This window comes from Nothoprocta perdicaria, unplaced genomic scaffold (assembly GCF_003342845.1).
Source record: "Nothoprocta perdicaria isolate Ctin4 unplaced genomic scaffold, notPer1 scaffold_160, whole genome shotgun sequence".
In the NCBI taxonomy this organism is placed as follows: Eukaryota; Metazoa; Chordata; class Aves; order Tinamiformes; family Tinamidae; genus Nothoprocta; species Nothoprocta perdicaria.
The window spans coordinates 111,929-135,409 of record NW_020454761.1 but is presented as its reverse complement, the minus strand read 5'-3'; the positions used below and the strand labels follow the sequence as shown (position 1 = coordinate 135,409).

General features: G+C 41.8%; 1 protein-coding gene across 1 annotated transcript in view; it reads right to left on the bottom strand.

The window, feature by feature from the left end:
* Positions 1–666: 666 nt before the first annotated feature.
* The window catches only part of CUNH3orf20 (chromosome unknown C3orf20 homolog), a 24,399-nt gene continuing 1,584 nt past the window's right edge, over positions 667–23,481 (bottom strand). The window contains exons 3-10 of the mRNA XM_026035530.1: positions 22,524–22,686; positions 21,125–21,272; positions 20,496–20,597; positions 18,763–19,030; positions 17,589–17,796; positions 9,374–9,432; positions 7,725–7,867; positions 667–700 (exon numbers count right to left, since the gene is read on the bottom strand). Of these exons, the coding sequence (XP_025891315.1) occupies positions 667–700; positions 7,725–7,867; positions 9,374–9,432; positions 17,589–17,796; positions 18,763–19,030; positions 20,496–20,597; positions 21,125–21,272; positions 22,524–22,686 (1,125 nt within the window). The remainder of the gene's footprint in view (positions 701–7,724; positions 7,868–9,373; positions 9,433–17,588; positions 17,797–18,762; positions 19,031–20,495; positions 20,598–21,124; positions 21,273–22,523; positions 22,687–23,481) is intronic.

Genomic DNA, 23,481 nt, shown 5'->3' with positions numbered 1-23,481 from the left:
TTTTGACCCCTCCCTGTTCTTTGCTTTTCAGGCCTAACCTGTCTAAGACCTGTTGTATTTCAGTCTCTAGGAAGGGATTACTCTGCTGCCTGTAAAAAACAAATTATGTGGCAGATCTTTTTGTCTTCTCTAAACACTGATTCCACCTTTGTGATCTCTGTGACACCTAGTTCTTTGCCTTTATCACTTCTCTCAGGGGGGTTCAGATTTAAAATAATATTCTTTCTTGCTTATTTTTAGCACATCTTGATTCTTGGGTACCTTTCAGCACTTGAATGAATAGAATGTTGAATTGAATATTCTTGAATTTCTCTAGTTCATATGATTTAGCAAGCAGAGAACTGAAACAGAAGATGGACACGATGATGGGGAACCTTTGGCAGACATAAAACATGAATAACATATGAATAACATGCTGCAACTCAAATTTATACCACCTTTTCCTTTGTGTTGCTTTTTATAAGCATTTCTGGTTTACTGAAAAACATATGTTTTAGAAATAGTCACAGTTGTAGCTCAAAGTCCCCAGATATGTATGTTATTTGTTGGCCCGACCCATGCACAGATCTTAATATTTAAAGACTGCTTCCTGACCTTCTCCAGCTGCAGGGAGGAGAGCAGAGAATAACTTGAAGTGTCCAAATAGAAAGTGACCAATGCTTTTCTTCAGTTCTGGCTATCAGAAAGAAGAGCTCTGTTCCTAAACAAACAAAAAGAGAAAAATCAGTGCTTAAAATCACGCATCACTAGCCCTTGCTAACAGAGATTCATCCATTTCATTTGGATGGAGGCACTATAAACGAGCCGCTGTTTATAATGTTTTATTTGTGTGTTTCTTAAATAACATAAAAGGCCTTTTATGTCTCGTTACACAATTTTATATTTACTCTGGGGTGAATGCCAGGAATGCATCCATTGTCCTCGGGCTCCTTCCTCGGGAGCGGCAGATGGTGCCGCTGGAGCGGGTCCGTGCTGCCCGCGCCGCTGAGGACACTTGGTGTGCTGGGCTGAATGTGTGGGGCAGGCAGCGCTGTGCGCAGGCCCGGCACCTCGCAGAGCGCCGGCCCCACGCACAAGTGCAGAGGGAAACGTCTGCGGGAGCTGCAAGCCCTCAAGTGCCCCTCACATCTGGGCCCTGTCTTCTCTACTGCAGCCAACCCTGTCACTTGCTCTTGTCAATGTATTTTCTCCATGCTGCCTTCTTTGTAAGCTATACAAGCCAAATGCGTTTTAGTTTTCCTTCCTAGTTTACTGTCTTATAGCGTACCAGGTAATGAAGTTTCCAATAGAAACAAAAGTATTAGTGAAAAGTATTGGCCACACTGAAAAATCTTGGATCTGGATACACAAGGGCTGGAGAAGCTCTCCTGATTTGACTGTTTCTGGAAAAAATTATACCAGGATGATCAGGATGATGGCCTGTGGGAGCGAGCAACTAGATCTGATGTCTCTGGAGGTATTCTTGAAAGTTCCTTTTTTTTTTTTTYCCCTTAGAACCACAGCATGTGTCCAGACTTGAGCCCTAGGAGCAGAACATAATTGCTGCTCAATCTCTTCCTTTCTAATATTTGTTGAGCAATAATAAGGGATTGTGTCTTAATTTTAATCAAAAGGGTTTCTGTAATTCCGGTTTTCTGTTATTTATTTATTTTTCCTTCATTTTTGTTGTACATGCACATTGCCAGGTATCACCCTGAAAACCTTCCCTGGCAAACAGGCTGTGTTTTTTTTGCATATCAAACTTCAATTATTTACTYGGGAGCTAAAAACAAGCTTACTTTTAATTAGATAGTTGTCTAGTGGCAAGAGCACTGAAGGCTGTTCTACCACGTAGGTTTGATGGGGGTATTTAAAATACACCCTGACTTCACATCCTTAAGCAGAAGGGCTGTTGCACCTTGTTTACTCAAAGAGTAGCTTTGCACTGGAAGTGCTGCAAGTGGTTGTGAGACCATCTGTCCTATCTTAAACATATAAACATAAACATATAAACATATCCGTGTCCCTCACCTTTTYCCCAAACGGGGCCTTAGGGCAGTATGGACTGAAAGGAAACACCAGTGAAAGCAGGGATCTGGGCAGGCTGCTCTCGGTTGGTTAATAAACGAGAGGTAAGTCAAGAGGCAGCGTTTCGAAGAACAGGCCCCAGTGAGAGACTCCTGGCAGGGCCACAGAGATCAGCTGAGATACTCCGAGGTTAACAAGCATCAGGAGAGACCCACCGTGGCTCCTTGGTGTGCCGAGAGCAAGTGCACAGCAGGCTAGGAGTCCTCAGCTGCTCGTCAGAGGAAGAATTAAAAAGAAAAGAAAAAACCATCTATACATGCTTTTTTCTGCAGACTCAGTCCTGCTGTGCTGGGGCATGGAGCTCTGTCTCAGTCGGCCTCCGCGTCTCTTCCCTCATGCTCTGCCTGGTGTCGGTCTCTCTTAACTGCCCCTTCTCAGGGCAAAAGCTCCTTGCACAGGGCAAAGCCCCCCACRTTCATCTTGGTCACCGCCTGGCAGCCACGTGGCACCCAACCTGCCAGCTGCTGGTACCGTTTTCAGCACCGTGCTGATGAGATGGGCCCTGAGCAGCTGCAGATCAGCAGCAGTTTGGGGTCAGACACAGGTAAGAGCAGGGGGACACGAACCGCTWGTATCCATGGGCTTCTGCTGTTTCCTCGCGCAGCACTTCCCACCTGTGGCGTTTTCCAGACCCTTTTGTTTCTCTTTTTATAATTTTCCCATTCTACTTCCTTCYTTTTTCCTAAGGATATGAATCAGGACCTAACGTCTTCTTTATCATGTTTGATGATGAACAATGAATGTTTTATTTGGGGAAGAAGGGGGCTGAGTTTCTCCATTTCAGATCTCTCTAATTTAGTTCTAGCCACTTTGAAAATCTTTCTGATTCTTTAGTGTCTGTAATAAAACTATCCCTTGCTACTGTATCTATCGTTTTTTCCTCCTTATCCCATATTTGTGACAGCTGCCTAGGTGGCCCGGATATGATTTATCCGCCCTTCAATTAGTAATGATTAAATGGGAGAGGGGATGCTTTTAGAGGGAACCATAAGCGCTGTATCAGCACCGCGTTTGATCTTTTATAGAGAAGTTTGTTTATAATTCCACTTTCCCCTGGAGATGCATTTCATTTTAGGCAATCTTGGCAGTAGTTTGTTTCTGCAGCATATTTTAGTGGCTCTTTCATACAAGCCCTTCAGTACTGAGCTCCACTTGCCCTTGTCTGTAAAAGCAATGGCTGAAGAAAGAACATTTTTCGATGTGCTGTGTGCTTTTGGCTGCATCATCCCCTAGTCTCTCAGAGGACTGTATTGTATGTGCAAACATTACCAACTCTTACCAAAATCTCATAGCAAAGTCTTACCRAAATCACACAAATATCTGCGTAAAGGTCTAGGGGGAGAAGGATGTGTCAGCTGAGGAGGCTGGTAGCAGTAGATTTTTGACCTAGGATCTAATCTTGGGTGCTCTGCAGGAGATAAATCTTTTAATTGTCTCGCTGCCTGATTCTGGAGAAACAGATTTGCTCTGAACACTTCAAAAGCACTAAAATAACAAGGCAAACAGGGCAAACGGGCTCCTTTTGGCCAAAGCGTCGTGGCTCCGCCATAGTTCTCAGACTGCTGCTGTTGGAGCTGTAACCAATACCTGGTAGCAGAGCCCTCCTCCTGCTCCCTCTATCTTGGCATCAAAGGTAACACAAGATCCCTCTTCTTACTTAGGCATCACTCGCTCATCCCTGCCAATTCATATCCTTGGGAAGAAAAGCTTGGATATGGCTGGGGAAGAGGGGAAATCATTTGATCTTGCTTGAAAGGCAGGGGGAAGCTTGGTGTGGCATGGGTATTTCGATGTGTTGAACTTTGCTGCCCAATTGGTGCATAATTTGTTGTAGAGTAGAAAATATTTTTGGCTATTTCCAGGTTAGTCTGGTTCTTCTTTTGTTYGTTTTGTTTTGTTTTCATCCTGAATACAATTGCTGCTGTTAGAAAGGGAAGGCTGTCTGCTGAGAAGGGTCTGTAATGATTTTCTTCACTTCTTGGAGAGTTTTTGACTGCTAAATTGCCTGGGTGTATTCTTCATGTACCACATGCAAATATTCTTCAGGAAGTGATACTACCACTTCAGACAGTCGGTATTTTCTATGTCAGAACTGTACATGTTTCCTATACTGCCAAGAATGTATATATATATATATATCTATGAAGACTTAAGATTGTATCTTTTTGAGCAATTCTCTTTCTTTAACCGTCTGAAACTTTCTTCCTGTTTCTCAAGTTCTCTGCTAATTTATTAGACCCTTGTGTTATATTGTGTACTTTTTGTATTGCCTGTACTGCTATATTTCTTCTTTCCCTCATTAAAACCTGTTCTTCTCATCTTTCTACTGTGCTACTTTATAGAGCAAATACTCGTAATGCCCATACACGTAATATGAGGCATCCCAAGCTGTTAAAAGTCCATCTTTCAGCTCTCTTACGAGGCTCTTCCACTGATCCCAACACATAACCAGCAATACTGCAACTGCTCCTCTGCTGGTTTGAGCTTCCCTAGGGCTGCTTGGAGCATACTGCATACTTTTAGGGATACTTTTATAAGGCGGTGAGAAAGCTATTGTGTGAGGGATCATGGGATGCTCCCTGTAAAAATAAATGGACAATGTACAGAAAAAAAATGTACTGAGAGATAAAATCTGTAAGTGCCTTGCATGGGTGTTTCTGCTGATGTGTGCTTAGAAACTTAAGAGAGAGCAGGTTTCAAGGAAAGCTTTGGAAGAGGAATCTAAAGGCCCCTTGTTTCTAGAAATATGGCCTTCAACTTAAGGCATTTAGTTCTCCACTGTCTCTGTCCTTAACTCATGTTTCACATTTGAAAAAGTGAAGAAGCCCCGATTTTCTCTCAGTGATAAACTGAGGACAGAAAGAGAGCTGAAAGGTGTCACCTTCTTTCATACCTGAAGCCAGCTGTCTGTTGTGATTGGAAACCATTTTGTGGGCATTCTTTGGGAAGTTAAAACCTCCTTGTTCTGCTGCGTATGCAGCTGCAGTGATGGTGCTTTCTTTGCTTTCTTTTGGCTCCCTGTGGGAAGCACTGACGATGCTGCCGTAAGCAGCCTTGTGTGTTTTAGAAGACCTGTGTGCATCTGCCTGGCCTGCTCCTGCACTCTAGAAGGGGGTCTTYCCACATTCTTCTCTGCAAACTTCGTTCTACGCTTTTTCTTTTATTGACAAATTCCAATCAACTATGAGCAGGAGTAAGAGCAGAACCTCCAGGTTCCTCACAAAGAAGAGCACGTGCTGTTTTATACATTTACCCTTTTGAAGGGCAAACATTTGACAACTTTAAATGTGGTAGATGATCCCTTTGTCTGGACTTTCTGCCTGGGGTACTAGGAAAATCTGCTTTTATTGAGTGCTTTAATTTAAAGTGGAATTAAAGTGGAATGCAACTTTTTTTTGGCTACAACAGCCTGCTAAGGCAGGCTGTGTTTGATGCCATTTAGCAGGCCCTGTACTCACAGTCACAGCCAGGAGGAAGGCGGCTGCTCTCTGCCTGCAGGAGCCAGTGAAGAGGGAAGAAAATTTCCCCTTCAGTTAAGCCCTTCTTTACAGAAGAAGGCAAGACGCTGCCTTCATGACATAAATGGCTACTCTGAATGCAAGGACATGCGTGGGGCATCCTTGATCTGGAAATAATGTTGATTGATGGGGTTGGTTTAGGTAAGTTCCACCTAATCACACGAGTAAAGAAAGTATCACTAGGATTAACTGCCAGCTTTCCACCAGTGCAAAAGGAACAGGGAAAAACTGCTGCAAACCCCTAAGTAAATATAACATCTAAAACTCTGCCATGTAGATGAAGGAAAAAAACTGAGGAACAAAACAGTGGGCCCAAGGCAGGAGAATAAAGAAAGGGGACAGAGGAGGCCCCTGCACCTAGGATCTGAATATCTGRCAGAGTTTGAATTTGGGAGATCAGCTGGCAAGAGAGAAAACATCAGGGACATTAGTGCTTGGCGAACCAACTGTTCCCTCTGTAAGAAGACACTTATTTGAGGATAACAAAATTAATTGTTTCATTAGCACCACCTATACAGTTACAGTAGCACATGCAAATGGTCATGTCACCTTGGTCTTCTCTTAGCTTCTCATTGTCCTCTTGGTCAGTAAGGCTGCTTTCCACCTGCCCATGTGTTCACAGCCGGTGCATAAAAGAACCTCAAGAGGGTCCCAGTGGTAGCATCTAAGGATTTCTTGTCATGGTGCTGTTGTAGCAAGGAGTAGAAATGCATGTGTACAGCAACAGCCCCAGCTCTGACCAGATGTGAAATTCGTTAGTATTTAGATTTAGGTTCAACAAAACTCGGTTACAGATGGCTCCCGAGGCCTGTTTGCGCAAGTTGCTTTAGGGATGCTACTACAGTGGGAAAGGTTTAGGAAAATTCTCGTAGAGAGGACATAAACAAGGAATTCCATGGGCTAGTGCAGCCATTCCARTCACTCCCAGAAGAATTTACAAAAGCACTCAGCCTACACATGGATGTCCTCACTGCAATCAAGAGAACTTGCCATTGACCTTGAGGAAAACAAGGTAAGACAATGATGAATGCCTTCTTTGAAAATGCTACTCTTAATTGCTTGCTGTATTTAATCCCTGTCCTCTCTACCTGTCGTCTCTACTACTCCCATAATTTTTGTGTGTACAAATGAAGTGACAAGCCTCATTCAGAGAAGTAAAGTAACTTTAATGATGTGCTTTCCTCTGCCATTGCTCAGTATAAGTGTGAGTTATTGGTTTCACATGCTTAAGAGAAATGCAAGAAAGGAGCAGAGCTTCCATGCCCTGTCAAAGCTGGCCAGGAGCAACCCTGCAAGAGGCTGCATGCTTCATTTCAGCCTGTGATCCTCTTTGCTATCACTGATGCTCAGCTGCTCCTCAGCTGCTAAGAGCAGCTTCCCAGATCACCCTCACGCCCTGCAAGATGGATCGGTTAAATCAGTAGCGCAGCACCGTGGCCTCTGCATTCACACCAGCCGCTCTGAAGCTCTGGTTTGGGTACAGCTTTGCAGAACCAGGAAATTACCAATAATAACATGGAGCCCAAAAGCTGTGTGATAAAATACATTGCCAAAGTTGCAGCTGTTTGCCCTGTCTGCTCTGCTTGTCTCTGCTTTGGCAGTTGGTGCGGAGCCAGGAGCTGTGGCAGTGCCTGCAAGGGCCCTTCCAGGGCTGCACCTCAGCCTGCAGCTGGAGGGGTGGAAGCCTCCACTGCTCTTTCCCCAGGTCAYGCAGGTGAAGTTCTGCCCTGTAGCTATGAACTAAATGAAGAAGTTAGTAGCCAGACTAAGCAATTGGTCTGTTCATTTGAGCTTTAGTTTTCAKGGGTGATGCCAAAAAGGCAAATATGGCAGCCCTTGAAACAACCAAGTCTCAGTCAGACCTTTTACAAAGGGAAATTGGTGATGTGCTCAGGATCTCTGCCTGTTCTTTCCTTCTTGCTCAAAATGAGTCTGTAGTTGAGCAGAGGTGGGGCTATACAGCCCTGACTGCTGAAGGAGACGGGAAGGAACACACAGGCTGGAGAACTTGTGAATGCACCACAAACAGCATTGCTAGGATGGGGAGACCACTGCTCTTGTTCCTCCGAGTACTCAGCAAAGAAGCCAAAAGCCTCCTAATGAAGTGATTAAACACCAGGATGACTGAAAGTAAAATACCTGAACCTGAAATTGCTCGGGAGACAGTAACCCATGCGGTAATCACTCCTTGTCGTAGCTATTTGTTTCTGAAGGTCTTCAGTTGATTTGCTGTATCCATTGAAAATATAGTTGGCAAAGAGCAGCTTTCCTTGAATGTACATCTGTCAAGGAAAGAGAAAAAATATAGAACTGACCAGAACGACTGCTTATGCTAAATGAAGATTGTAAGCTGAAGAACCAACACAAAAAATGGTGGCTTGACTACAACCTCACTATGGCTTGCAGCTTTCATATTTTCTGATTTTGGTAAATAAAATATTTGATTAAGAAATTAAAAAATAAAATAATCATACTTTTCTAGTTCCTTATGCACAAGATTTTAAAACACAGCATATGGAAGTGTACAATGTAGCACTTTGCTTGCTGCTTCACARACAACCAAATACTACTATCACAACACCACCACACCATACACATTTGATGATGAACACACACAGATAAAGCTGGCATAGAAAGAACTTTTTTTATAATWTTGCATCCACTGCTTTAGTTTAGTTTTTTCTTAATTATCTTTTCCAAAGAGAGTTAGAAATGGGATATTGTACGTCTAAACTTTTATAAATAAACCTTCCTCTTCTGAATAGTGTAACTCATTTGGAAACAGCTGTTTAGAGAAGGAAGRCCATTAAGGTAATTTAATGAATTTAAATTGATAGGAATTAATTCATTCTGGCATTCAAAAGCCTTAAGGGTTGAAAACACAGGCAAAATCTGAATCTTCAGCAATTTTCTCCCCCTGSAAGAGTAAAATAGGAAGCTAAAGCTAATTCAGAGCCATTCAGGAAAAAACAGAAACATTTTTCAGATGTATTTTCTCAGTTTTGAGCTTGTTTTTGATTATTAAATGCGGTTCAAGACATGACATCCATGTGTTTTCTGAAGCTGGCATTCGGAGGTGGTTCTCTTGTATCATGACAGCCTCAGTGGAAGAGGTGAGTTAGAAGCCAGTTTTGTTCTGGAACCTGCAAGTCTCAAAGACCTGGGATGCCTTTTGCAGTAGGATCTCCACAACTGAGAGCACAGGGGCCTTCTGGAGTTTTAGAGTATTTCTGTTGGGTTTGCATGGCTTTGCTGGGTTAAGCCTTTTGTTTTTTCATGTTCCCAGCCTCAGTATTACCAGAACAAATTCAAGAAAAGGTAGATTCTTTTCCCAAGTTGCAAGGTCTGTTCCACATGGATGTAACACATGGATGATCTCAAAATGAAGACTTGAGGAAAAGCCTGTTGAAATCCTATATTTAAGAAGAAAGAAGGTGAGAGTATTCTCAACTTTTTCTCTGTCAGTAGCAAAGTGGTGAGTTGTTGGGGCAGATTCTCACTGACATGAAGGCCTGTGTTCTGGCAGCGTCAAGGGACCTTTGTTTAAGGGAGAATTGGCCTCACTGAATTTCAAGCTGTAAGAATCATTGAAGCTGATGTCCTATCCAAAGCTGCTTGGGTTGTGGGATGTTCCCAGTGTTACACAATTAGAAACATCTGGCTTATTTCATGGAAGTTCTCAGCATGCAGGACTCCAAGTCAAGACTCAGGGTAATGCATATTTAAGTAACAAAGGATGTATTCACCAGAAGGAAATCCAGGGGACCACTAAATTGTCTGCATCTTACCAAGATATATTTGTCTGCAGTGTAACCAGTAATGAACGTGATGTAGAACTGTGCTTTGTCTGTGGGAAACAGAGAGAGGGAAAAAAGACATTTTATGTCAAGCATTTTATACCAGTTTTATAGGTAAAGGCTATTGCGATGGCACTGTTTACTCCACTGTGAAACATTCTTCTTTTGGTCTAGTAGTTTGCCTTATCTTCTCTGGAGGTCTTCAAAACCCACCTGGATGCCACCCTATGCCACATGCTCTGGGTGTCCCTGCTTGAGCGGGAAGGCTGGACTAGATGATCTCCAAAGGTCCCTTCCAACCGTAACCATTCTGTGATTCTGTGATTCTGTGATTCTGTGATTACTCTACACACCTGTGTGTGCTGAAGCTGTTGTGAAGAGAGACGCTCATATGAGTGTGGAACTGGAAGTGATGAACGGGATTTTTTTCAGACATGAGCACCATTACGCATTTTGTCACTGTTCTCTGGTCTACTGCAGTCTTTGAGTTCTTTATACACATACCTAAATTACAAGCCCTCGGGCTTGAATTTAAGTGTCTTTCACTACCAAACTGATATGGAAGGAACACACAATACTCCTGTCATACTGGGCCCATTTACCACAGGCATCGCTCCACTGCTGAAATGAGATATATAGGAGCTATGGTCCAATTTTCGGAGCTTTGGCTCTCTTTCTGCACGGCTAATGCTGCAAACTGCAACCCGTACACAGGGGGTAACCTTCTGCCACGGCAGCATTGCCCCCAGGGTGCTTTGGAAGTTGTTCATAAATAACAGTGACCTTCTCTGACACAGACGTTTTCCATAACTGAACGAAATGAACAGGCTGACAGAAGGGCTGGATAAGTGTACATTGAAGATGATCTCATGCATTAGTAGAGAATGCACTGAAACATGTCTGAAGGAATACAAGGCAGTGGGCTGCCTCTGGCAATCACCATTCCTCTTGGATAAAAGTAGCCCTTTTAATTGCAAGTCACCTGGCTGATTCTGTGGCATGAGGACACGGAGGAATTGCATGTTTTCCCACAGCACAAGCAATCAGTCTGTGCCTCCAAGCAGGAAGTTGGGACACGCTTGTATCTTTGCTTTGCGTGCATATTGCATCAATGTTACCACTCAGTGCTTTTCAAATTGCTCTCACTCCTCTGAAGGCCTTTGGTGCAATGTGACTTTCGAGGCTGGCTATCTTCTGGCAGGAATAAGAATTTTATCTTCTATAGGGCATCTGTCTTAGCTCAGTCCACTTTATAGAATAAAATTATGCATTAGCASCAAAGGCATTTTTTTCTCAACCTAAACAGATAGAGCAAAGTTCATTTAGCCCTATATGGGGTAAATTTAATCCAAAGCCTTAAAAAAATTGCATCTTTGGTGAAGGCCAAGACATAAATTTGGATGGCGGCATTTTGAGGGGGGAAATGTTCTTTCTGCTCGGTGCTAAACATAGTTCTGGCAAACGGCCTCAAACTGAAATTCTTGAGGGAGTCGTAACTAGCAAGCCAGGGCAAAGAAGAGTATTTTCTTCTCCCTGACTAATTCTGCCAAATAGAAAGGTGAAAGGTCAAAGAGGAACTTTAATGCTAATAACATTCTGCACATAGAGCAGGAATATGTCAGAACATATAGTGAGTCTTTTAACTTTTAACATTCTGGAGACGGGTGAATTTTAGGTACCAAGCACAGGCGTTAAAGGATCTGCAGAGGTGGTGATGGCAGTTGAGCCCATGCTTTCCCTTTCTGCATCCTTCCACCCAACTAAGGAGTAATGCAGGGCTGTCTTTTGAGTCATCAGAAATTCTTTTCGTCCGACTTTTTTTTTTTTTTTGACTCAGACAATCATTCTCTGGGTTAATTTCCTTCTTCCTTCCGCCTAGGAATATACACAGATGATCATTTTTTCCATGTTCATGTATGGAAACAATTCTATTGATTCAGACTATCCCTTAGAGATGCAACTCAGCATGGTCATATGTATATGCATTTGGATACAGAAGAGAAAAAAAAAAAGATTTGGCCACATTAAAGTTCCCTTAAATTGAATCTCCAGTATTTAAATACATTAAATGGAAGCTTTCTTATCCATTTGGATTTTGTAATACCATCCTTCCTGGGCTGGTTGTCTTCAAACAAGATTGTTGAAATGTTCTTTTCAGGTTACGGATTGTCTGTGCTGAGGGTGACATACAACTTTTACATCACTGTGGGATGTACAAACAGGAATTTGACCTGTGAAATATGAAGTCTGACTTGTAAGCTCAGTGGTGCTGGAGTGTCCAGGTGCTCCTCAGCCAGAAAGAATCTGCAGGAAAGCAAGGGAATGAACAGAACTCAAAAAATATGCCCCAGAAAGAAAGGTGGTATGAACTGTATTAATTTAATACACAGAAGTGGAGTGTGGGATTATAGTTATGGGAGACAGAAGGGACAGAGAGATTTTTATATGACCTGCCCCAGAAAGAGAAGAACAGTCTATTTTCTTTATCTATGTAAAGAAAGTAATGGGCTTTAGCTGTAGGAACAGAAAACAAATAAGAAAAGCTATCAAACAATGTGAGTATAAAGCATTAGGTTATATTTTGTACAGAGATGGGGGCTTCTCTACCACTGAGAGTCTCCGAGAGCACATTAGACATCAAGAGAGGCTGTTCCTGGACAGTGAAAGAATGAAGAACTACCATTGCAGGAGGTCTGCCTGACTAAAGGGACTAACCAAACACAGAAGTGGCAGTGGCAAAGAGCTGGTCTTGTCTGATGGCTCCTCAGCTGAATAATATGGAAAGAGATAATGAACAATGGAATTGTTAATACGCAAACAGTGAAATCACCAGCACGCACTGGCCAGACAGGCATCCTTAGCCAAAGAAGCAGCATCAGTGCAGAGATCGACTGTCCTGTGAATTCCTGCTTATGGGCAGCCTGGAAGAGCTTTTAAGAAAGAGAAAACAGTGCAAGCATTTTGGATAGTCCTTGACCTCTGTGCATAAATAGAGGAATCCACATCCTGGGCTCATTTCCTAAGCATTATATTTACTGGAGAAAAAAATGACTTACTTAAACACATGGTCATCTCGATTATCTGCAGCAGAAAATGGCAGAAATAATTCTGCATGCTATTCCCAGGGGAACAGCTCATTCAGCTCTTGAATCTGAAGAAGTCCAAACTCAATGAATGGCCTGAAATAGAATTAATTCCTTTCATGTGGTTGATGAGCTGTAGAATCAGCTCAAACTGTTCAGCTTGTATCGTAATGATTGCACTTAAGGAGTTGGCAGGGCTTTAGTCAGCTGCAGGGCAAATGCAGTTACAGAATCCAGGCTTCCTTTAAAATGTTTGGATCTTGAGATGAGCTGGAAGGTTTTCCCTCAGATTTTCAGGGCGGTATGGCCCTTGCCAAGGGACAAGAATCACAGTAGCCTCATCTGTGAAGTTTCTCACACAAGTGATCAGTGTAACTTGGAAATGTTTCCTGCCCCTTATCATTACGCTGTGTCAGTGCTTTCGATCCATGGCATCTGGGAACAGCAATACCCAAGTTGCTGGTGGATTTCCCAGAATCTGTGTTGCTTCTCCCATCTCAAACTCGAATCCCAGAACTCTGGCTGGGCAYGTGGGAGCATGCAGGAGTGTGGGAGAGGTTCAGCACGAACTGGTGTTCCTGGAGCTGTGCTGCATGTGCACATGCCGAGGTGGAATATGCAGGTTCTCCTACACTTCATGCTAGGATTTCCATCTATGCATGGCGCTCTACTTTTAGGTTTCCTTTAATTTCACCAGTAGTCGTATATCCAGCTGGTATTGATAAGAGTCAGTTTGGTCCTGTTTCTACTTTGTTTCTTCTTTATTTTTCTTCCTCTAGTTTTCTCTCTCATCTGGGGCACTTGTTCCTGTTTGACACCTAGCAGAAGGTCACCAGTGGCACAAGCAAGATGGGCAGGCTCTTGCTGCAGAGGCTGGTTACATTTGCTCATGTTCCCTGGGATAAAGGGAGAATCCAGACTGAGGGGCTAAAGTCAAAACCCGCTGCCTTGCCTGTGTCCTGCAGAGACGGTTATAAATGTAGAAATGCAGCCACCCTTCCCAGCCTCCTCAGCTGGCTGACATGGCATTTAACCAGCACAGCATATAGCAGAGCACTGACAGATAAAAGCAAACATATAGGTTTAAGTTCATCCCTAAATTGGAATGTGACAGTGTTCCAGCAGTGTGTGTTTGCGGGTGTGAATGTGTGTGCACACACCAGGCTCTGCTACTGTTAGTTGTCCTAGCAAGATCTTCATAAATAATGTACGATTATGAATTTGTAAATTGCACAGAAAAAAAGGCACCTACCTAGGGAATAAGAGGAATGAAAATCCCATGGGAAAGAAAAATGAACAGCAGGAATGTTTGTGTATATTTTTTTTCAGCTCAGCATAATGCTTTTGAAAAGACATGGTTTTTTGCAAAGAAGCTAAAAGAGTCTGTTCCCTTCCTCGTGCTGCCCCTGCAGCACRCAGCTCTCCAACGTTTTCCCGGCACAGGAATCCAGCTCTGCCCATGGATCGGATCATTCCTGGGGGTGGCTGAGGGGAGGCCTGGCCATATGGCAGGAAGTACTTGCCATGATCAGAGAGAAGCAGCTGCCCCTGGGGGCACCCGCGTTACTGTCGCGCGTCTGTGAAATGACTTCCTCCAGGCATCTAAAAGGCTATAGAGAAGGCTGCCTAAAAGCACRTGTTTAACATCATGCAGCATTTCCTTCTTGCCTAAAAAGTTGATTAAAACTTAAGTCTTTTAAAAAATATATTCTTGAACACACTTGTATTTATTTAACTGAACAATTGTTATATCAGTAGGAAATTAAGGATAGATTCTGCCCTTAGAAGTTCCTATGCAAAAGCTTTTGACTCATCAGACAGTGAGCAAGAACTGTGCTTCATTTTGAAGATTTTTTTCACAATTATCTAAGGAAATCCCCAAGGCTGCTGGCCCAGAAGAAATTAGTATCTGCCTTGAAAAAAACACGTAATATTAAGTAAATTCTCAATTCTACCTCTGCAGAGTTTGAAAGACACCACCTCTTCCTATGAACAGTAATTTTGCTTTACTGAAGCCTTACAAATTAAAATATATACCAAATTAAAATATTTACTATAAGTATTGAAGGTGGTTCTTGAGGCAGTGAACCTTCTTCTCATGAATTCTGCATTTTTTCTCTTGCTAATCCTTCGTTAAAGTTGTATGTGAGCTAAAGCCTTGCCTGTAACAATGTTAAGAGCAGCTGCACAGGGTTATACCACCCAGGATGCTGGGGTCATGGCAAATGGCCGCTAGCTGATATGCTGGGAGGAGGAGGAGGAGGAAGAGGAGTGGAAGAAGCAGGACATTTGTGGGACAGTCCTGTTCCTTGTCACCCATACCAGCCATGAGCAGAAGGGAATTCAGGGATTTCCTTAACCAAAACTCTGGCTAGACTATCACATCTCAGAGCTGCCAATGGAGTTAGCCTCCAAGAATGTATCTAATTCTTTTGAGTGCACTTATTTTTTGGCCTCCACAACATCCTGAAGCAAAGAGTTCAACAATTTAATGATGTGAGAAAAAGAATTTCCATTTGCCTTAAATCTGCTGCTTGATCTCATCATTGGCGCCCAATCACTCTTGTGTTTTAAGAAACAATGAATAATCATTTTTTACTCCTTTGCCACACCATCTTCTGTCCTGGGAAGCTTTCACTTTAGTTCTCTTATTAACCTACCCCAGTTAGTTCCTTCTTCTATACAGTGCCATTTTGTGGGATATTCTTTTTGGAGAATTTCTGTGTTCCAGAACCACAGGAATGCTTCCTCTGAATGTTTCCTCTTCTCTTCTTTATGCTTTCACTAATATTCTGTTTATATTATGACCACTGCAAGGCACCGAGCACAAGTTTTCAGAGCTATATCAACAGATGAGTCCTAGGTCTCTTATTTAAGCATCAAGAGCTGTTGTGTCCATTTTTGTTGCTATATTTGTTTCTATATGAATGATTAGTATTTGCTTTTGAGCTTCTCTGGAAATGACTATACAAGAATGTTGCATTTTCAGTCTGTGACTTCAGGTCGAGCTGCATTTGAAAACTTATCCTGCTCCTGGTCCTTGCAAGGCACCAAACCACATTTGCTACATTTGGCAGCTTTCCATAGCACCCTCTGGTCGGTARAGTCACTGCTCCTGCAGTGTGGCTTTGGTCAAGTCTTCTTCAAAGTCAGTCCAGTGAAACTGCTAAATTGCTCCTGGTCTTTCTGGTGAATTAGACTGTTCTGGCTGAGCAGGGTGGCAACTGGGTGTATCTTGGTGGAATTGCTTGAGGATAGGCTGAACACTTCCCTGGAAACATCAAAGGCCCCATCTGATTGATGCTTGTTGTCCAATATCATTAGAAAGGTTTTACAGCTTTTTATCAGGTGAAACAGATTCATCCTTGGGGCTTTTTGTTTGTTTGGACCAATTATTTGTCAGCAGAGAGACAACTATCTGTATCTGAGCACTGACCTGAAAATGGATCTTACATTCATGGCTCATCTTGGTAGTAATGAAGTTACATACAAAAAAAAAAAAAAAAAAAAAAAAAAAAGAGGAGGAGGAGAAATTTCTGCATATATACCATATAATGTCTCTAAATGATCTTTAAAACAAAATAAGCTTTTTATCTGTTCTCTAATGAGTTCATCAGCCATAAAGTACTACCTGGAATCCTGATTTTTCTTTCAAATATAATTAATTGTTTCTACATGGGTATGCAAAAAAGTGACATGGAACAGAATCAAGGCGACCTCTGTATCTGGCTAACGGTTCCTCAGAGCTCTTAGTGATCATTCTTATCAACTGTGGATCATTTATACTGTGGCATGTTTCTTTTTCTAAGAGGGGCTGCCAGTTCATTGTGTAGTTTACTGAGATTTTCCCACTTTGTTTCCATTGGCTTTATAAGAAAAGGGTAGTATTTGGGGGGGGCATGGAAGGAGTTTTATTTTTTCTTCATTTTGCTTTTCCTATTTCTTCATATTATTTTTCATTAGAGAGGTAAAAAGTGTTAACATTACCAGGAAAAAAAAGAAGCTGAGTGATTAAAAGTTTTATCTTCTTCAGATATGCAAGTCTGTGGTGTTACACATGGCTAAGTACTGTCGTATAGACTGCTAGTGGCCCCCAGTGGACAGAAAAGCTGATCACAGATGGGTGTCCTCACACAGCAATGTTTTTCTCTCTGTGGGAATACACAGCTCTAAACTGATGGAAATACTCTCAATTTTGCAGTAGCTGGGATAAGAGGATACCTGAAGGGCCCTCTGATCTAATGCCATGGCCATTGCTAAAAATGTTCTGTAARCAAAACCAGGAAGTCCACTTTTTCCTCACCATTATTAGGAAGTGAACAAAGAAATAACCACAAAGACTTATTAGTAGAAGCTCTCTCCTACTGGGAAGAAAGTAACTGAAATAACCAGGAAAAACAGTATTTATGGTGGTGTTCATGAAAAGATGTGAAGATTATTACAATCTGATTGTAACAACACTCTGTAAGATGCAACAGAAGATTCTACTTTTTCTAGGTCAGTAACTGCTCTTGGCTGCCCAGGTGAACAAGATCAGAGGAATCCTCTTTTCCTCACAGTATTACAACTTTATTATATTACAAGATATGAAACGTGCACCTTGTATCCAAAACTTTAATAGAATAAATCACCTATGAAAGACAAATGCATCTCCTGCCAGACAGTCAAATACTTTCAGACCACATACAAAATCTAGGTAGGTGCCTACAACTGGCATCAGTGTATACTACACCATAGATGTCTTCCTGATTTGCAGAGGCTGCTTTTCAGAACTTTGGAGAAGTGGAGCTTTTTTCTTTTCTTAAAGACTGAAACATACTGTTGTGTTATATGCKTCAGAACTTTTTTTTGCCACAGATGAAGCAGAAATGTGTTTAAATTAAATTTAGATTTAGGTGTGTTTAGATTAGCACAGAGAGACAGATACAACACTGAAGTCCAAAAGAAGAAACCATCTTTCTTCTCTTGTGTTGTGGCAAGTAGCTCCTTGCTGCTTGGAAGGAGGGGTGACAATGGCCTGATGCACCTATAGTCCTGAACTGTTAATAGATGGTGGAGAGCTGGGCTGCTGTGACAATGTCTGCACTTCTGAGGAGAGAAGCTCTCTGGTTGTCCAAACAGACAAGATGTGTCAAGCCCAAAGTCAATCATTTGCAACCAGATCACACAAAGAGCACAAGAAGTTAATAACAGGTTATAAGAGTTTTCACGTACCAAGAACATGCCAGGAGCTACGTTGTGTCTCTCCACCAGTAAAGAACCTTTATGATCCGTATATGCATCTGCAGAGCTGATGTCGTATTTGAGGAGGCGAAAGGAATCCAGACAACTCTGAGGCAACAAAGGAAGCATAATTACATAAGTAGGTGGAAAATTGTGTCTGACAACTTGGCTAATAGCATTCCTTCTAAACAAGCCCTTAAGAACTTAATTATCTTTCGCTTTTAGAGGAGGGAGCAATGGTTCTTCACACAATAGGTTTGGTGACAGGAGTTTCCAGTTTTCTGGATTTCTCTTTGTGGTGTATCTACCTCTTCTTCAGAGAAACAGTTTCTCTGATTTATTAAACTAGATTTCACTGTTATGAGAATAGTGGTAGTAGCTGGTCACTGTGCAGCCTTTCTATGGGTTTCTCATAATGCCCAGAAAAAAAAAAAAAAAAGACTTGTGTTCCTGCCATTAGCGAACAAAGGTCAAATACAGCCCCAGGAAGCACAGGCGTTTTCCCAAAGACTTCAAGAAGGCCAAAATTTCACTCCTTCTATGTTAACTTTTTCAAATGCAAACCACATATAGAATAACTGCCTCAAGATCAGTTTCTCTGGGAATAAACAAAAGACAAATAGAAAAGTAAAGGAGGTATTTTGATGCCTTCATTGGTACTGTGCTACAAAGCTAGAAAGACCTTCAAGACTCAACTCTGCTCTTTTTATGAACCAAGATTTGAAGTCCTTGTTCTATATCAAAAGAGAATTTGGAGTCAATCATTTGGCTCTGTTTATCTTCAAAAATATGTAAACAAATACTACTATTTTTCAGAAACATTTTTGAAACAATTTGTTTTGTAGGAAACGCTAACATTTCTAGATTTTATTTGATTTTGAAACTTTTTTTTTTTTAATATTTAGATCTCCTGTGGAACACAATTTTAGAGATTGTGCTTGTTGGACATTTCTGGTGAGACCACTTTTCACCAATTATTTTAGCAACCAGATAAACAGAAAAATTTCCAGAAAGACTCTGTAAGGTTTCAACCAYGTGATATAAAATTTTTATCTAACGCCTGATGAAACCAACCTGAGCACAGGGCATACTTCTGTTCTTGTTTTTTCTTTCATAGAGCTGCTCTAATTCATCTTCACTAGGATCGTTGATCATTTGTAATGAAGAAGAGACGCAGATCACTATGATCTGCTCCTTGGAGGGCATCTGGTTGTTAATGAGGTGGTCGTACTCCAGGTCTGACACATGGGGCATCTTACGATTGCTACATYTGCATGTCTTCCCTTCCTCCCCCATCATAATTCTCCGAAGAACAGCAGGACAAGCAGTCTGGGACTTGAACCTGTTGTGAGGGCAAGAAAATACAAAAGTGCTGGTAAGCTACATTGTTCAATAAATGAAGTATGCTTTGAAGCATCATTTAAAAAGGTGTCTACAAATGACAGGCCCAGGCTGAACTGCTGTTATCTCATGCCTGCTGCCATTTTGCTGTATCAGGTGCTTCTCAAGGTCTGACAAAAGCATGAGGGCTGCCSAAGTGCCCGGCTCCTGCAAAGCACAGCTCGTGCAGCCCAGCAGAGAAGGAGAGAGGGCAGTGCTGTAACCAGGTGAGCTGGCCAGGCAGGCTTTGGTAACGGCTGCGAGCAGACTCCAAAGGCTGCATTATCTCATCTTTCCCAGCTGACTGTAGTATATTCATTCTGATTGTAGTATATTCATTTTGTATTCATCTATGCAAGCTCTGTGCGTTGTGCTATTTGACTTCCACAAACAAGTGTTGTGAAGATTCACTTGTTTGAGAAGTCCTTTGGCTTTTTTTGGTGGGGGGCAGATTCTGTAGGTTTCTCTGATCCAGAAGAAGCCCAAAGCAGAAGTGCCAAGTTCCAGAGCCTTATCTTCACATCTCCAGGGAAGACTTTCTGTAATTTCCTCAATAAGAACCTGTCACGCTGCTCTGGCTGATGGTATCTTTAGAACACTAAATATTTCCTCACAGTAAACACAAATCCTACGAAAGGTCAAGACAAACAAACAAACAAACAAAAAATTCAAGTTCCCAGGCCTTCCCCGAGGCCTCCTGAAGCTAATGAAAAGATTGYTTCTGAGTTCAAGGATGTTGGATCAATACTGAAACGGCTGCGTGAAAAGAAAAACATCAAAACAGAGGGAGTTCTGAGAATCACTGCCCTGAATTAGATGTTTGCTCCAGGTTTCTTGTGCTACATGGAGAAGAGGAAATAAATAAATCTAAAGTAAATGGGTCAGGAAAAAGATCAAGCAAGAGAATATGCATAATTTTGGTTTTTAACTACACATATGTGTAAAATAAGATTATAATTCCAGCATGAGAGGAGCAAGAATATACTTGAGATTTATGATATTTTTAGATTGTTAGTCAAGCTACAGAGTAGCCCTACAGACTTAGAAGCACTTAATTCCTTTTCTTTTGCCCCTTTTTGGACATGGCTGAGCTTATAAAATCACTGTCRCTACTCAGTTGTGCAAAAGGTGCTTGCCTCAAGGACACAATGGAATCTCGACCACCAAATACACAGTAAGAAATGACATCACCTCATTCTGCTGTTATGAGAAATTGCAGGCACAGCATGAATGACAGTTGTGGATTACTTGGGTTTTAGAAGCCACCATTTTTGATACAGATGAAATGCACCCCATGCAATCTTGTAAAAACATGGAGACACGGGTGAAACACTTAACCATGTCCAAAAACGAACTGCTAGCGAACTACTACCATTGATGTTTATCCTAGAGCCATCGCTGTCCAGCCTCAGCTCAGATTTYCTTACCTTGAATCCCTGATGTTCTGTACATTCCTCCGTTTACTTAAATGGAAGGCAGCCATATGTGGTTTCTCTGCATTGGTATTGCTGGCTATTAAATCAGAAGCCCTGTAGAAGATGGTAACAGAAAAAGTAGTGAAAGAGTTCTGAATTAGCAAGAAATGGATGGGTTTCGGGGAATAACTTAAAGAGGACTCAGGAAAGATACTGAAAACAATATTCTCTCCATCAATTTCTCTGACTTCTCTTACACATTTTCAAAAAGGGAAAGAGGGTTCATAACTATGACTCTAAGCAAAATCTTAGAAAGCAAGTGGAAAGCTGAAGTTTTCTGTATGTTAAAGTTGGCAGCTGGAGACACTTGGAAGAACAGACCTTTTGATTACCAAAAACCCAGGGTTTGCATCTCTGTACATGCTTGTATAGGGAGATATTACTCCCTGAGTTTCTTAGATGCTGCTATCACAAATATGACTGATTTTTTAAAAAAGTATATTACTCTTGTAAAATATATTATTATTAAATATTATAAGATACTATTATTATAATTAAATATATTATAAGAGCTTGGTTCCTGCTACATGTTGTAAGGAGAAGCTGACTGCAATTGATCTAGGAGGAGAGGACCCTCTGACCTGGGAGCTTGGCTGTTCTGCTTTCTCTTCCCTTGTGACCTCTGCATGACTGAGGTAAATGAGAGAGCATCTGCAGACTGGATTTTGCATTTCTTTATGAATCGCAGAGGAAAGTCAAACATCTTCTTAGTGTGYGTGGAGTCAATTCCTGAAATACAAGCGCTGAAGTCAGGGACAAACTCAGTCCTGATTTGGTAACTGATGGTGTTCATGTGCTTACAAATGTAACTAGTCTGCTGTGAAATCTGAACCAGAAAAACAATAGTGAAAGTTAAGSCCAATTTCTTAAATCATTCATCAGATCATAGAGCTGATCTTCGTTCTTTTACACCTGCCTCTTGCTTCTCAAACCAGCTCAGGATTGCTGGGCTAGGTATAACTAATTGGCAGACTGGCAGGTTTTTCTGGTGGCTAAACTGCAAGTCATAGGAAAAATCAAAAATGTTGACAATGATGTCAGCAAGACAGGAGAGGGAAACTGAATCCTCCCTAAGGAACATGGTGAAGCTCAAATCTTCTTTCCCACAAGACGACTGTAATACGTGGAAGATATCTCTTAGTAACTAACCAGAAAAGAAAGAATTCAGGCAGTGCCAGTTGTAATGAACCAGCCAGCACATTCCTTTCAGCTTACTTTTGTGATGATGAATGAGACGTTCTGTGTGAAGTACTCAGAGAGTGATTCACATAATGTGCCAAGTGCCAGGTATGTAGGTCAATTCCATATCATTCAAGACTGAAATCCAGCTTATATTAACTTCTGCAAAATTAGAAGTTAATACTAGCTTTGCTCTGTTAGTATTAACTGGGCCTATCTTTCAGGCTATCAGGAGCTGTGTGAAATTTCAGTGGRTTATATTACTGGACATTTAAATGCTACAGCTTACGTACATAGTGCAAAGTATATAGTGCAATAACCTTCAAAATAAGCTGGTAGCTACCAGATATGTTTTTTATCTCTCTTTTCCCAACTAACTTCCTCCCTCTGCTTCCATGGTCTAACAAATGCTGCAGTCCCATGGAAGCAGGGAATCAGAGAGGTAATGTTGTCCCCAGCAATCTCCCTGGAACAGCCCTGTAATCTGCTCTTTATTCAGCCTGCATATGTCTCACAGACCCACAAAGTGATGGGAGGATGGCGAGGCTCGAGCCCGTCGCAGAGGCACTTGCCGCGCTAGCATCCTGCCGCGCCTGCACCCACCAGCCCCAGGCACACCGGGCTGCCCAGCCACTGCCCCTTGCTCCTTTGCCTCCTGCCTGCTTCAGTGCAGGAGSCAGCACTGTTTGGATTCTCCCAAGGTCAGTCTGGGGCCGACTTGCAGAGGACTATTTAGTCTACTCTGGTACCTACTGAGATAGAAATTAGCTCGTAAAACCACATCCCCAGCTGCTGCCTGACCATGCTGATCGAGGGCACGTCCATAGTGTTCCAGCCAGTCCTTCACGATCCTCTGGATCTTCCTCTGCAGCTTCCTCAGTTCTCTGGCTGCACTGACATCATTTACATGGCTTAGAGTCTCCTTTGGAACTTCATATTTCTTTAGCAGCTCTGTCAACTTTGGCTATAAGGAATAACACAGAAAAACAGAATGAAAAACTTTACAACTCTATTCAGAGGTAACAGCTGCTAGAGAAGACTCTGAAATAATACTATCAAATGTGTTAGACATCTGGATATACAAATCACTTTTGGCATACAAATTATTGCCAGACAAGGCAGTTTGTTAAAAAAACGCTTTCTTAGGTGACTCTGACAGGAAATGGCAAATAGGTGCCATAGTGAATGGTGCTGCCTGACAGCCAGAGCCTAAGAACACGGCACATTATTACATATGACTGCAGCACAGCGGACTGTACACAGGGAAAATCAGAGCAGATTTGTCTGCTTGGCTGGTTTGATGAAAACTCCTGTGACTCCTAATGGTCAGAAAAGAGAACACGGCACTGTGCCAATAAAAAAACATGAGGCATATACACAGATACAACTTAGATTGCTCACAGAATCTAGGGCCATCTAAGTCTTTGTTTCCCAAACAAATGTTCCACCTTTTATTTGTTCTGAATGGCAATAACATCTGAATATATGTAATAACATTTTAGAAACAATAAGTCATTTGCCAGTGTATGTTTGAGAGAGCCTTGGATAACTACTGAGATTAAAATTAATAGCTAATAATTTTAGGCCTCTCTGTAAAACATAAATAAATTAAAATTAATTTAACATTAATTTTATATTAATAATTAATTTAACAATTTCTATTAATTTACATTAATTTCGGTCCGATCCTGTTCAACTTATTCATTAACGACCTGGATGAAGGGCTGGAGTGCTCCCTCAGCAAGTTTGCCGACGATAC